Here is a 15,060-nt window from a genome sequence, read left to right on the forward strand (position 1 = left end):
GAACCACTTACAGTACCGGTGTTAACGCTATAAAATGAACGCTCTCTAACGTGGTATCACCCATGGAGGGATTTCTTTATTTAAATGGGTTCATTTTCCGGAGGGATACAAAGTGAGGGTATCGTGATTTTAGTACTTACATATTTATAAGAGCGATTTTCTGTTGTGGAAGTGGACAGCATACAGACCGAAATAAAACACTTTTTAATATAAGTTGCTGCTTTGACTTGATCACAGAACTGCCAAAACATATGTACAAAAATCCTCAATAAAACATAAAATATTTGAAAATCAGACAGCAGACAAAGTTAATCTCAGCATCGTCATCAGCCGGTGTAACGCTGACCTGATGCGGTGAAGCTACTGATGCGCCAAGAAGCTAACAAACACTGAATAGAAGAAGAGCTGCCATCGATACAGTTGCAGCCAAGCATGATTTAATGTTACACAATACAGTTTTAAGAAGTTGCTCAAAGTCTAAACTGGTATTGTTGTGATTATAAGGTGTAATAAAGTTTACCTTCGACCAAACACCCCCCACAGAAATCCCAGCGCCCCCCTTTTGTAAAAATTTCCGCCAGCTTCCCGTCTTGTCCCCTTTCCTCTAGCCATGCCCAGCGCCACTTGTTTTTAATTCCTTTCTCAAGTAAACGTGCTTCTTTACCATTTGAGACAAACTACATCTTCTTTCATATCGCGTTTGATTTAACCGCCGAACGCATGCGCTTTTTTTCTACAAACCGTTTTACAGTGATTGGTCAAGAACACGGGAGCAAGAATTCTGATCGGCAGACATCTTTGTCTATTATCTACAGTTTAGTTGAGGCGGGCCGTTAGGTATAATGCTCGCTTTGCTTGAGAAGCCGGAAGTCTGGCCCCCAGACGGAGCTCTTTAAGGCCGGAGACTACAGTTTGGTTGTGGCGGATCATGAAGATTGGTTTGAGATGGACCATTTGGCCAAAAGCCGGAAATCCGGTCCCTGGCCGGAGTTCTTTAAGCCCCGGTTTGAGAAATACTACTAAATAATACTACAGGGTTTGCACTCTTTTCCCACAGTAAAATTCAAGCACTTTTTAAGGTAAGTTTTCAAAAATTTCTAACACCAAAACAATAAAATAAAGACAGTTTCAATTCATTATTATATGAAGCAAAAAAAATAAAATAAAATAAAATAAAAAAAAATAAATATATATATATAGGAGAATATAAAATAAATATACATAGGAGCTTTGAGTTTAACTACTGCTCTGAGTTTTGTTCTTTCATTAAATGCCTATTTTTGAGTCTTTACTACAATTAACAATTAATTAGGTAGAGATTATTTCAGTAATCAATTAATCATGATTAATACAATTAATCTTTTCAGTGTTTGTCCAAAATAAACAGTGGAATCAAACTTTAAAACACATTTAGTTTGTTATGTGACTCTTGTTTTCTGGCGCCACCATCTGGTGAGAGTTGTTACTAAACTGTAGCTTACAGGTCTGATGCTGCCGGCGCCGCTCTCTTGGTATTTAGGAGGTTGAGGGGATCCTTGAACTGGACCTGAAGGAAAGACAAGCATTCAGATCGTTCATCTTTCATCTCTGTGAGTTCTTTGTTTTCACCACAGATAAAGCAGCTGATCTTACTGTGATACGGGCTCTTGTGCGGCGCCGGCGGAGGTCGGTGGTGTCCGTTGTGGTAAGATGGCGGCCGGCCGATGGGAGAGGCGGCAGCGCTGCACGGACTGGACCCGGGAGAGGCGGCGGTGGGAGTCTGCAGGGGGCTGCTGTGGAGAGGCACCGCTTGGAAGGGACTGCAGGGGGAGCGGTCGCTCTGAGCCGCGGCCGAGGGAGAAGCCTTAAAACGCAAAACGCAGTGTCACAAACCGACATGCTGCAAACTGGATCGACTTCTGCACAATTCAAGCTTTAAACACAACAGCAGCTCCATTTATACAGGGATCTATACATTTTATAAAATTCAAACCCTTTTAAGCATTTCAAGGTAAGTTTTCAAACTTTTACATTCCTTTGAAGGTAAAAGCAATACAAACAAACTAAAAAAAGACTCATATTCAAAATATGATATCATATTCAGATTTGGTAAAGTAACCAAAAGTTGAACTCAAGTCAGAGTAGAAGTACTTCAACATATTTTTACTCAAGTAAAAATAAAAAGAGCAAAAATAAAAAGAGCAAAAAAAGTACAGAGTAACTGATGAAAAACATTTCATATTTAAAAATTACATCATCAGATGGAGTGGAACTAGGGCTGTATAAATAAATCGATTCGGCGATATACATCGATATTTTCCGCCCTAGGAAAGTATCGATTTTTCGCATCGGGGTCCTTAGCCTTATAGCTTTTTTTAACGTCTAGTTTGTTACGGCGTAGCAGCAAGACTCCGCCTCCCTCAGTCTCACTTTCAACTTGAGCTTAAAGTGCACATTATAAACTAAACTACACACCAGTTTTTAAAATTGTGTTAATAGGCCAAGTACACCGGAGTTATGCTAAAATTAGTAGACCATATTTTTCCCGAATGTCAGAGAAATGTCAAAAGCGCCGCCATTCCCCGGCTTTTCCGATTATGTGAGAGGGAATGAGCTTCCAAACGTGCAAAACGAAACGAAACATTAGATTCTTGTGTTTTTAGAAATGTAACATCTTCAATAAATAACGATGGGCTGTATTTTGTTGCTGAGAAACAAAGTAAAGTTGCGCAAGTAACCGTGAAAGAGAAGCGGAACCGAGAAGTGGAAAGGGGTAGCGACGCGAACGGAGCAGCTGCAAAAGCAGTGAGGTCGTGAAATTAATGCAAATTTCGACTGGTAGCATTCACTTCGTAATTAGTTTTTGGCTTAGCGGTTTCTGTTCTGTATATAAATGATTACCTGAAGAATGAACATGGTTTGATAACATCCGAAGCGGGCGCGAAGCGGCGCTGTGTTTTGAGCAGAAAGACGAAGAGGAAAAACCCCCAGCCGGAAACCGCGGCTCAGTGAGGATTTCCATGATAACAATGGCTGATCGATCATTCTTATTAGCAACAGACAAAGAGTATCAGAGACTGAGAGAACGATGAGATTCTGGCAGTCTGAGAGGCAGCTACTCAGAGATCCAAGAAGGGGAATAGCGGTGCTGCAAAGCTGCAGGGAGTCAATCACTAGGGGGTGAGGCGGAGCCACAACTTTAGCAGTTAGAAGAAAGCGGCTTACAGCCACGGCTAACTCCGGGAACCAAGGTGGAAACGCCTTTTCGCCATAGTCCAAAAGACTGTATTTGTGGCTGCATTTTTACTCCAAAATGCAGCCACAGTGTCCAAAAGAAAAAACATAAATGCAATCATTTGCATATTGAGAGTCTACAGAGGCTGATAATCTCCCAACTCTGCTCCTGGATTACCGTTTAAACTTTTGAGTTTTATGTCAAATCCACATGAATTAAATGACAAACTAATTCTCTCACTGCATCTTTGATTCATTTTGTCCAGCTGCAGACTGTTAAGACTGTCCAATCAGAGTCAGGTATTGTGTAGTTGGTGCTTTTAATCAGTTTTCAGTTAACTAAATTCAAGTCTATGGAACACAAAATGTCACTAAAATCACTCTGTCCTTCTAAAATCTTTCAGAAAATCGTAAAAATGCACCGAATCATATCGCTCAACAAATATCGTGATACATATCGTATCGTGACCAGAATATTGTATATCGTATCGTGAAATTATTGTATCACTACACTCCTAAGTGGAACTATTGGTATTTTAAGGATCAGGATAAAAAATATTTCATCCAAGTAAAATCAGGTGAAATATTTGTTTTTCCTAATCAATTTCTTTCTATATAAAACTTATGAAACTTTAAACAAAACCTGTCGGTTTTGTGTGTCTGTGTCTGGTGGATTTTTGGTTAGAACATGTTTGTTCTTTTTTCAAGAGAATCAAGTCTTTTTTCACAATCAAGTACAAGTAAAAAGTACAGGGTAGTAAAAGTTCTCCTAAAAGTACATTTTATCCAAAAAGTTACTCAAATAAATGTCGGAGAGTAAAGTAATTTCTACTCAACTCTGATTATTTGTTACTGTAGCTAGTAATATCTTGTGATTGTATTCTACATTCTACAGCAGGGTAATATAAAATAAAAATAGCAACATGTGATGTTTTGAAACATCTCTCAGACACCTGACTGGTCGGAGAACAAAAAACTAATTTGACAAAAAATAAAATAAAATAAAAAATTCATTAACCTTGTTTAGTGTACAATACATAAGCCAACCTTTATTTCAATTACACAGACCAATAAGTCATTGCAATAAGTCATTGAGAAATGAAGAATAATAGATATTCATTACATTGAAACAATCCAAGCAAATTATGTTCAGGTTAAGAGCCTACCTGCTCAAATTAAATGCTTAAACAAAGAAAGTTCCCAAAAAAATCTCTAAAAATGTTTTCTGGCATTTTGCAAATGAAAATAATTTAAACAATTCTAATTGACCTGAAACAAGAAAGTCTGATTTAACTTCAAACAGTGAGAAAGAAAATGTATGCGTCTTTTTATTATGTGTACGAAAATATCTGGTTTCAACTGTACATAAAGTTTTCAAGGCTTCAAGCGCCCATATGGCCGTGTTTTAGTATCAGCAGCCTACCTGCGCGCCGCCTTCTTTCTGTCCATCTCCGTTTTCGATGACTCCAGTGAGATCTTCCACCAGGACGGCAGGAAAGACGCCGACGGCGCCATTGAACTCCCCCTCCCAGAAACCGTCGTCCTCATGAGTCTCTCTGCTCAGGATGAGGATGATGGCGCCTTCGGGGAACGAAAGTTCTTCGGCCGTTTGACCCGCGTAGTCGTACAGAGCCTTCGCAAACGACACTGATATAAACAGATTATTGTCGTGTTAAATGCTTGTCTGATGCTGATCAGCAGTAGTGTTGGGTTTGTGGGCCTCACCACTGGAGTCTCCGTTGACGGAGCTGGTGGGCAGTTCGGTCTCGGGTTCGGTGGAGTTGCTGGAGGAGTGGGAGCGGGCGTCCAGCGAGGCCAGCGACTGCAGCATGCTCAGCAGGCTGTTGGAGGACGGCAGCTGCAGGTATTTCTCTGGGACATAACCAACCTGTCCACTGCGGTTTCTGGCCTGCAGAGATAAAAGTATCAATAAATTTATATCTGTAAAGACACAGCCATGTTTTAATCGATATGAGGGATTCTTGAGCACCCATGTGTGCCAGGCAGCCTACTTTTCTTTTCCTGTATAAATAATAAATCCTTTATATTTATGCAGGGAAATCCCTTTTATTATGCTATTGTGAAGATATACAGCCATTTTTTTTTACTTCCTTTAAACATTCTGAGCGAAACAGGGGTGCACAAACTTTCTATATACACATACATGAATGTGTAGCAGCATCTTACCTTGAGCCAGTCCTCCATATCTCCATCATCGATGACCTCCAGGATCTCCTGCTCCTCAATGGTTAGTTCATCTGGCTGAGACGCCTGCAGGCAGCAGGTTAAACCGACTTCAGTTTTCCTCTGTTATAATCCAACTCCACTGCTTACCTTGTCCTCTTCCAGCTGCTTGGTCAGCTCTCTGTTACCTTGTAGGAGTAAAGCACTTTGCAGGTGAGCGGATAGTTCTTCAGGGTGCTGGAGGGACTGGAACTGCTGTCGTCCAACACCTCACCGCTGTCCTCCGTCTCCTCCTCGTCTTCCCGCTCCAGATCAGCTGTTCCCTGAAAAAATTACATCTTCACTTCTGCTAAATGTCACTTTAGTTAAGCACAACAAACAGATTTTAGAGCCATTTCAGTAATAATAGACAAAAACATTGAGTTTTGCAGGTTTGGGGTCTTACGGAAAGTGAAGGATCATGGGTATTGAGGTTGTTCCAGCGCTCGTTCTCCAGTTCCTCCATCACCTGGTTCATTGCGCTCTTCAGCCACGTTTCCACGGCAACTCCCGCCTGCCGCAGGAGGTCCAATCGGGCCTCAGCCTTCACTTTCACAGTCTGCCATTAAATGATAAATGGCCATTTTATTTGCATCCCAATGTGGCAGCAAGACATGTACAGCTTTCTACAGTTAATTTAGCAAAGCAACCAACAATTATTTCAGGTATTTATTATTGGATTGATTATTTTGATGATTAATCAGAGACAAAAACTGGCACATTTAGCAGATTTTTGATTTAACCACTTAAGCCTTTTTTATACAAGATAAAAAAAACACAAATAAATATTTGAATTCCCTTTTAAATTAGAAAATAAAATTGTTCTTCCCTAAAACGTAATAGCTTTTATTTGGTATACACTGATGCATTCATTACGTTTTAGATGAACCTATCAACAACTGGATCGCAAAAGGTTCTGAACAGAAAATCTTCTCCTACTAAGAATTTGAACCAGAATTCTGGGTAGAACATGTTTACAGAAAAAGAAGAGTTTTTAAAATAAAAGAGTATATTGGTTTTATTTTTCTGGTTTAATTGCTGCTCTGACTGTGTTGTTTTTTTCAGCAGATTACCATTTTTAGAGTCTGTACACTACAATTAACAATTAATTGATTACTACATTAGTTGACAATCATTTCAACTAATTGAAATGATTAGTTGAGCAGTCTGGTCTGCTCTCTGCATCCTAAGAACCAGAACCAGAACCAAACACAGAGAAGCAAATCTCAGCTTCTATGCTCCACAAATCTGGAACAAACTATCAGAAAACTGCAAAACAGCCGAAACACAGAGTTCATTTAAATCTAGACTAAAAACCCAGCTGATTTATTATTAACAAGTGGAACATCAATAGTTTTAATTTTAGCTTTCCAACTGCAATTTACTCCTTTTTTATATTTCCTCCACATAAAGCAATTAGAATTGTCTTGTTGCTGAAATGCATTATATAAATAAAGTTGCCTTGGCTTACATTTTCCTCTAATGGAAATGTTTGACATTCCACATGAATGAATGAAAGGTTTATTAGACCTTCAGCATGTCACTTCACCTCTCTAACCACCAGATGGCAGGCTGGAGACAGTATGTGTGAGAACAAGAGTGAGATTTAGGGTGCATTCACACCAGCCCAGAATTGGAGTCTTGAATCAGACTCTAATTCATTTGTCTAAAAAGTCTGATTCGTTTGAGAGGCGAGAATGCAAATTTGAATTAAAAAAACGGACTAAAAATGTGAACTCTGATCTGCCTAAAAACCTAGGTCTCGATCCGGTTGAAGTGAACTCTTGCACGGTTGAAAGCATATCTGAATGCAACCTGACTAGAAACCGTTCCAGAAGCAGGAAGTGGACTACAGTGCAGGGCATTCTGTGTCATAACAACCATAACAAACGCGAGTTTCCACCATTAGCGGAAAAAATGGCTCATGATTAGACGTACAGTTGCACAGTGCCGCACCAAGGTAAAAAAATTTCGCCATCAATACATCAAAATCCATGACATGCTAAGGACAAGTGGAAGTTCAGGAGACGCGAAGGACAAGTTTCCTTGGTATGAAGAAGTAGATGCTATTCTTGGCACTCAATCCAGTAGCAACCGCAGCATGTTGTGGAGTCCTACCAAAAAGAGCCTCTGCTCTGTGTCTTCTTCAAAGGTTTTTGTGTTTATTCCTTCAGTAGGTGTTGGTGCAGCGCCACCACAGGCAGTGGTGGGAACAGGTTTTTCAGTTAGTTTGAGTGGTTTGACACAGCGTAGTGTGAATGCAAACTACTGTCCTGAAAATGTGATTAATGTTGCAATTTTGATCCCCAATCGAAAAGAGTCTACTGGATTATCAGGTGTGAAAGCAGCCCTAGAGGAGATTTCATCATTTCACCTCTGACCGCCGAAGACTCTGCCGGGCCACCTCCATCTTGATCTCCACCTCGCCGCCGCTCTGCTCAGACGTATCCTGATTTCCGTACTCCTCCAGGGCCTGAAAGCAAACCACGAGGAAACATCGTGATGGTTACATCACAGACATCCAGAGTGTGAACAACAGAAGTGTGACTCATCTGACAATGAAAGAGATAAGAGGTGATGAAACTCTGACCTGAGTCATCTCTCACACGGTGGTATAATCAAGCATAAATTTACAACCTCTGGGTTTATTTTTACCAAACTAACACGTCCTGCAGCTCGACAGTAAGAGGGACAGATTCCAGCTCAGTGAAGGAAAACAACACGTCATACTAGAGATAAAGGGACAGATACGTGTTAAAACTGTAGAGAAAACTAATTTTGCTCAGCAACAATATATTCAAATTTTGGTGCAAGTTTCTTTAGATCCACAAATTCAAACCGCATGATTTCCCATTATTAGTGCAAATCTTGCAATAAATGGTAAATAAATCTTGGAAATCTTAGCTCCAAACAAATCCTGGATTTTTACAGCAATCTGGGACCTTAAATGGCCCAATATCCATAGAAAATCCCAAACAAAACAAGTGTTAATTCCTAATGCAAAACATAATTATGCTGCTTTGGTTTTAAACAAGAGCTTTTAATCTGAAGGTGACCAATATTGTTTTTGTTTGGTAGCTATATTAGTACCCTTGTATATTTTTAATAATTTGCTGACTAAATATCGGCTGAACAGTGCATTTCATTGCTGTACCAATAATAATGCAAAGGACTGTTATTTTCATATGTCTTAAATACACACTCTGCATGTCAATAAGATATTCAGTCTCACAGCTGACACAGATAGTAGAGCACAAGACACTGAAGCTCCCACTGACAGGTGGAAACAATAAATAATACAAGTTTAGAGTAATTGTTTACTTGAGTCGGGTAAAGAGTCTGTGTGAAGAACAGGATGCAGTTCTCAGGGCTTCATTTCAAAAGTACTTTATTTATTTCAAAGGGAAGCTAAATGTTGCAACTCAAATCATCCAAGTATCTTCAAAAAGTCATTGTGGATGGTGATGCTGCGAAAAGAGGGATCTCTAATAGCAGTCAGTCTTGCCAGAGAATGAAGGAGCCTCTGACTGAACACTGTTGCTGTATGACAGTCCCATGAGTGTTACGACATGCTAATAGCTTAATATCTAGACAGCAGAGACAATATTTCACAATAACATGTCCTGAGTGACACCATCAGTTGTTGGAAAGCTCTGCTAATCCACCTCATTTGCTTTTGTTGCTCCTCTAAGTTTCTGACTAACCATTTGGTTAGAAAACAGAGCAGAAAGACATTGGAATCGGGGGTATGACATAAAAAAGGCCCATTTCTCAGCTTTTTAAACATTCACTGGGTTATCTTACACTAACTATACATTCGTCAATGCAGTTTGTGATCTTTGATACCTTCTGTTAAAAAAAAAAAGTGTAAATTTTAGTGCTTTGTTTGCACCTAAAACAACCAGAGATTAAAATATTTTTTTACAACACAGTTTAAAATCTCACAAACAGTGAAATGGCCATTTTTGATTTGTGCATTCATCTGCAAATAACGCAAAAAAAAAAAATCACTGGCAGCTAAAATGTTAAAGATAAAATATGCAATTTAAAACTAAATCAATATAAAAACGATTCCCTCTGATTCTTATCATTTGGATAACAAAGTAATCAGGAAAATATGGACATACTAACATCATTCTATATTCAGATTTCTTTTGACGAAACTTATATCCACATTTGTCCAGTGGATGTTTTATTTCTAAGCTCTATTGCTCCACATTTTAGATCAGGCACTTCAAATCAAAATATTAAAACCAAACATCTGAATTTGAAGAAATGAATAAATAAATCTCATTTTCCTCATTCCTCTTTTTTTTTTTTAGCAAACATAAATAATTATAGTGATTCTAACAAGAGAGGGTTGGTTTGGTTTAACATCAGACAGTGAGAAAAAAAGTTGACATGTCTTCTAACATTTAATGATATAAGTTAGCGGTTCTCAACGTGGGCGGTACCGCCCCCCAGGGGGCGTTCAAAGGACGGCAGAGGGCGCTGGCGGACATTTTTACAAAAGGGAGACGCTGGGATGCCCTGCACCTTAGGGGCTTAAAAAAAAAAAAAAGACGCGCACATTGCGCAAAACTCTGAAACAGGAGAAACGGGACATAAAACGGAGCGGCGAACTAGATGTGAATTATGGCATAAAAACAGAGAATCCGACGGTGAACTGTGAAAAAAATCAACACATGATGTGAAACACATGTCAATTAGACGGCGCAGCAGGTGATGAGTGAATATTATTCGTCTTATATTCTTCGTCTTATAATGGATAAATGATCAAATAAATCTAGCAAGAGGAAACTAAAGTGGACATAGCAATAAACCAAGAGAAGATAATAATAATTAAATGAAACTAAATGGAAATGAATGAAGAACAAAATGCAAGAATGAACTAAGAAACTAAAGTAAATACAGAGGAATAAACTATATGGCAAGACCTTTTGAGTATTAATTAATACAGAAGACTGTATGGCAAGAATAAACAGACACTATTTCCAGATAATAGGTAAATTAATATTGTTGAAATGTCATGGGTTTGTTGAGACCACATCTAGTACTGAGAATAAATATATCTTACAGACCATAACAGTAAAGAACTGATCACTTATTTATGTTTTTAATTATATTTGATACATTTATTTAGTCAATATTATTTTTCATGTCAGTGTTAATGTCATGAGGCTGATGACTCCATGACACTTTCAATTTGACTCATTAGGATTTGATTAAGAATCAGATTTGTTCTTTGTAATTTCTGTCCAGTAAAACTATTAATCTATAAATCAATAGACAGGTCTATATAAAGATATAATCCATGTTTCTGTCTCATATTTGTATGGCATTAAAAGGATCTGGAACTTTTGTTTTTCCACTGAAAGCTCTGGTTTGCACAATAAATGCCATGTGGGTGAAATTTTATGGATGATACTCTGGTGTCCCATTCTCCTGAAGGCAGCACAGAGCTGCACCATCAGAAACTGACAAACACTGAAGAGAAGAAGAGCTATGATTAATGTAGTTACAGTTCTATCCATGTTTTAATGCTCAGTCGTTTTGCAAATAGTTCAAAGTTTAAACTGGCATGTTGTACAGCTTTTATCTGGTCATTTTGTGCAACATTTAACAACTAGAAAATGGCACAAAATAAGAATATTGTTCCCACTCTAATTGGCTGCTGTTAGGCTTACCAATTTTAACTTGAATTTTCATTGCATTTTTCATAGACGCCTGTGAAAATAATTTCTATTTCCATGGCTTTTTTGTTCTCTGGGAAATGATTTTTGATGATAAATACAGAAACAAGCATAACAATCAAAACATCTACAATAGTGATAGTAATATTAATTATAAAATAATGGTCAGTGCAAAGTAGCCTACAAATTCTTTGGTGGGGGCGGTGAGGGACCTGGATAAAGGCTGGGGATCGGTGAGGGACCTGGATAAAGGCTAGGGGGGCGCTGGGCCAAAAAAGGTTGAGAAACACTGATATAAGTGATATTTTTACAGGACAGGATATGAGACACCAAGGTGTGTTTGATTTCCTCCTCACCCTCTGTGTGTGGATAATGCTTTTGTACTCTCGTGCTACGCGGCTCGCCCACTTCCTCGCCTCTTTATCCAGGCTGTGCTCCTCGGCCGTTCCGCTCTCTTTCTGCAGCTCCATCACCTGGGACATAAAAACACCAGCATGAAAAAGATTAAATCCTGAAAACTTTATCATTTTGATAGACTTTAAGTATAATTTTCTTGTAGAAATTCACTGAATCTTTGCAAAGATAAATTTTTTTTTAAATAAAATACAAAATAAGGAGCTCTTCCAAATAAGTTCTCTTTGATGTAAATGTATTCCTCTGGAGGGCGCTGTTGCACATGTGCAAATCATTTTAGGTTATTTCTCCCCTTCAGTCTGATTCCAAACTTACAAATTGCTGCCCACAACTAAAGCCTGGAGCTTACTGGCATCTGCTTCTCTGCATGGAAACCAAACTGAGCTCAAGCATATTTTATGTTTTTATCCTTCCCAAAATAATAACAATAATAAAAATAAATAAAAAATAGGATTTTTGGATAACACATGCATAAAAACAAAGAGATGGTTTTAAAAATATAAAAAGCTTCGTATATATATTTGGATCGGTCTGAAGTTGTTGAAAAGATTTAATACGATGACAGTAAAAAAAAAAAAATTACACTGAAATTTTATTATAGTTTTATATAAAGAGTGAGTTAATGAGTTACTCAGAAGGTTGTTGGTAACCAAATAGAAAAGGAGTTAGTTGATCCCACCAAGGTAACTTAGCTGGTTGTGAGAGGTTGAGAGACTAAAGTCTTTCCTCTGCCTACATCCCCCAGAATGCTGTGTGGTTCTGGATTGGGGTTTAGTGGAATTATTGCATATTCTATCAGACGTATCATCTATTGATATTAATCACATCTATCACGACATACTGATTTAATATCCATCCCTAGTTTTATAGAAAGTACTATTTAGAGTCATAAAGACAAAAAACAGGGTTAAGATGCAACAGTGTGTCTATGGTGTAACTTTTCTCTTCGTTAAGTTTTGAGTAAATGGATCCACATGACATCAGGGCAGTGTGTGCATGTGTTGAGGGAAGAGGCCAGGGTGGTGGGGGGCTGAGGTCAGTGCACTCTGATGAAACACACACACAATGCCTCCTTTTCACAGATGGCCCGTTCACAGGGCCCGGCCTGCTTCCCATCCAGCTCTGTTCCTCACCGGATCCCCTTGTCGGCAGCGAACGGCGCTGGACGGAGGAATGGAGAGAGAGAGAGAGAGAGAGAGAGAGAGGGAGAGAGGGAGAGAGGGAGGGAGAGGGAGAGAGGGGGGGAGGCGCTGCACCACTAAAGTTTTCTTTAGGAACAGGCTGCTGCTTGTTTGGCCTCCAATCAAAACAACACGAGCATTTGCAGTTCGAACAAATTGTCCAGTGTTGTCCAATGGAGCAGCAGAGAAAAGGAGGGCCAGTGATGGGCGATCCGCTGCTTCTCTTTCATGAGTTGCTAGAAAATCAGGGGAACATCTGAACTCCAGGCTCATCTCAAAGGAACATCCTAAAATATGTTTGGATCCTGTGTTTGTTTAAAGCAGGGTAAAAAAAATCGTCCTATCAAAGTGAAGTGAATGAGGAAAAATGTCTGAAGGAACAGTGAGGGGTGCATAGCAGGTCTGATGAGATGAAGAGAAAGCCAGAATGAAACTTAGCAGCCATTTTAGGATGGATTTGATTCACATTCTTCATTTCTGTCAAAACCACAGAGAGTTATCTAACATAAAAACTAAACTTAACAATAAGCTTGATATGAAAAAATGTATCATAACTGATGGATGGACGGACTGCAGAACAGATGCATGGATGCAAACTTTAGCTGATGAAAAAGAAGATAAAACCTGGAAATTCAAAAATTTTTCATTCTTCTTGTTTCAACGTTTCCAAACCTTGAAAATCCTTAAATCCCATAATCTAACTTGAGTAGAAATCCAGAAAAAACTACCATATTTTCCACACTATAAGGCGCACCTAAAAACCTCAAAAGCCGACAGTGCGCCTTATAATCCGGTGCGCCTTATATATGGACCAATATTGAGCCACAACAGGTCTAGCAACTACGGTAATCAGCCACCGACTTCATTTTTCCCTGTAGAAGAAGAGAACGCTGGTTTGTTAATAAAGTTTGATAATACATTTAAAGCCGGGGCGGGGGAAGAGAGACAGAGACTGCGGCGGCAGCGTGTCGGTTGGTCTGTTACCCAGAAAGCAGTTGGGCACAATATCGCAACACCAACACCGTGAGTGAAACAACGACTGGGGCAGCATACTATATTAATCTCTTGGGGACCACTTCTTGACAATGTGGATGTGTAATAATAGAGAATGGAACAAATTGGCAACCCAAACCGAAGTGTCTATTCTATGCTCCTTATAACGTGGTGTGCCTTATATATGAAAAAAGATTCAAAATAAGCCATTCATTGAAGGTGCACCTTATAATTCGGTGCGCCTTATGGTGCGGAAAATACGGTATAACTGAGAAACAATTTTAGAGTTTAACTTTTAATCAACAGCTGCACCTCTGTGTTGCAACAATCATGCAGTTAATAAAGCTCCTTGCTGCTGCTGGGTTTCACTTCCAACACAACATGCTAAAAAATGCTAAACAACCATGGGAAACCCTTTCGGAACCATGTATCCTTTTTATTTTGTGATTAGTGTTGGTCTGAGGCATTGTTGAAGCAGAGAGTGAGCACTCCCGTCAGCTGTTTCTGAGCTCAGTGTAAACGCTTCCACATGCTGCATTGTGCTGGAATTTCCTAATAAAAAACATGCAAAACAAAGTATCAATCAATCCAAACAAAGACAACACAATCCAACCGCTTCTGGTAATCCACTGATTTCTAGGATTTCTTAAAATTCTTTTCCCGTCATTAAGAACCCAGTTCTTCTTTTGCTATAAACTGCTGTTAACATTAGTTGAATCATTCATATTATCTGGATTTTATGTCCCACTTGCTCGCAAACATGATAAATATGAAGATTTCAAAACAAAGACGGAGTGATCGACACCCACCGGAAACTTTGTTTACGAGAGGGCGACATTTCTGCGAATCATAGAAACGTTTCTGTGAGGGGAAAAGCTGTTTACGACTGTCGGAACAAACTTTAAGCAGTGAATAAATCTGCAAACATCTGCTTACAAAAGGAATTTCAACACATTTTCTCCCAGATCCTGATAAAATTTTACATTCTAACCAAAAAGTCTGATTACCAGTGAGAAACAAAGAACCTAGCTTTAAGTTGTATTAGAAAAATACAACTATTTTATATTTTTTATATTTTTCCAATAAAACTCACAAACTAGAAAAAGCGAAGGGTGTTTCCAATGATAAAAAAACAAAAACAAAGGGAAGCTGGGCATCTGTTTGCAAACAAAAAGGTTTAAGATCTGCAAAGTTTCCCTAATACTTTTGATCTCAAAACACAACAAAGTAAAAAAAAAAAAAAAGTACATGTACAACTCAGAAAATTAGAATATTATCAAAAGATGAGTGTTATATCCAGAAATACTCGTACAAAGTTGAGTGGAAGGAAAAAGTATGAGGAA

At 38.8% G+C, this 15,060-nt stretch overlaps 1 protein-coding gene across 1 annotated transcript in view; it reads right to left on the reverse strand.

The window, feature by feature from the left end:
• Positions 1-15,060, reverse strand: part of LOC103476301 (F-BAR and double SH3 domains protein 2-like) — a 55,159-nt gene that overhangs the window by 5,844 nt on the left and 34,255 nt on the right. The window contains exons 11-19 of the mRNA XM_008428542.3: positions 11,486-11,602; positions 7,811-7,909; positions 5,843-5,995; positions 5,586-5,720; positions 5,401-5,484; positions 4,939-5,122; positions 4,637-4,860; positions 1,633-1,843; positions 1,482-1,546 (exon numbers count right to left, since the gene is read on the reverse strand). Coding sequence (XP_008426764.1) covers positions 1,482-1,546; positions 1,633-1,843; positions 4,637-4,860; positions 4,939-5,122; positions 5,401-5,484; positions 5,586-5,720; positions 5,843-5,995; positions 7,811-7,909; positions 11,486-11,602 — 1,272 coding nt within the window. The remainder of the gene's footprint in view (positions 1-1,481; positions 1,547-1,632; positions 1,844-4,636; positions 4,861-4,938; positions 5,123-5,400; positions 5,485-5,585; positions 5,721-5,842; positions 5,996-7,810; positions 7,910-11,485; positions 11,603-15,060) is intronic.

The sequence above is a fragment of the Poecilia reticulata genome, chromosome 14 (assembly GCF_904066995.2).
Source record: "Poecilia reticulata chromosome 14, P_reticulata-male-v2, whole genome shotgun sequence".
Lineage (NCBI taxonomy): Eukaryota > Metazoa > Chordata > Actinopteri > Cyprinodontiformes > Poeciliidae > Poecilia > Poecilia reticulata.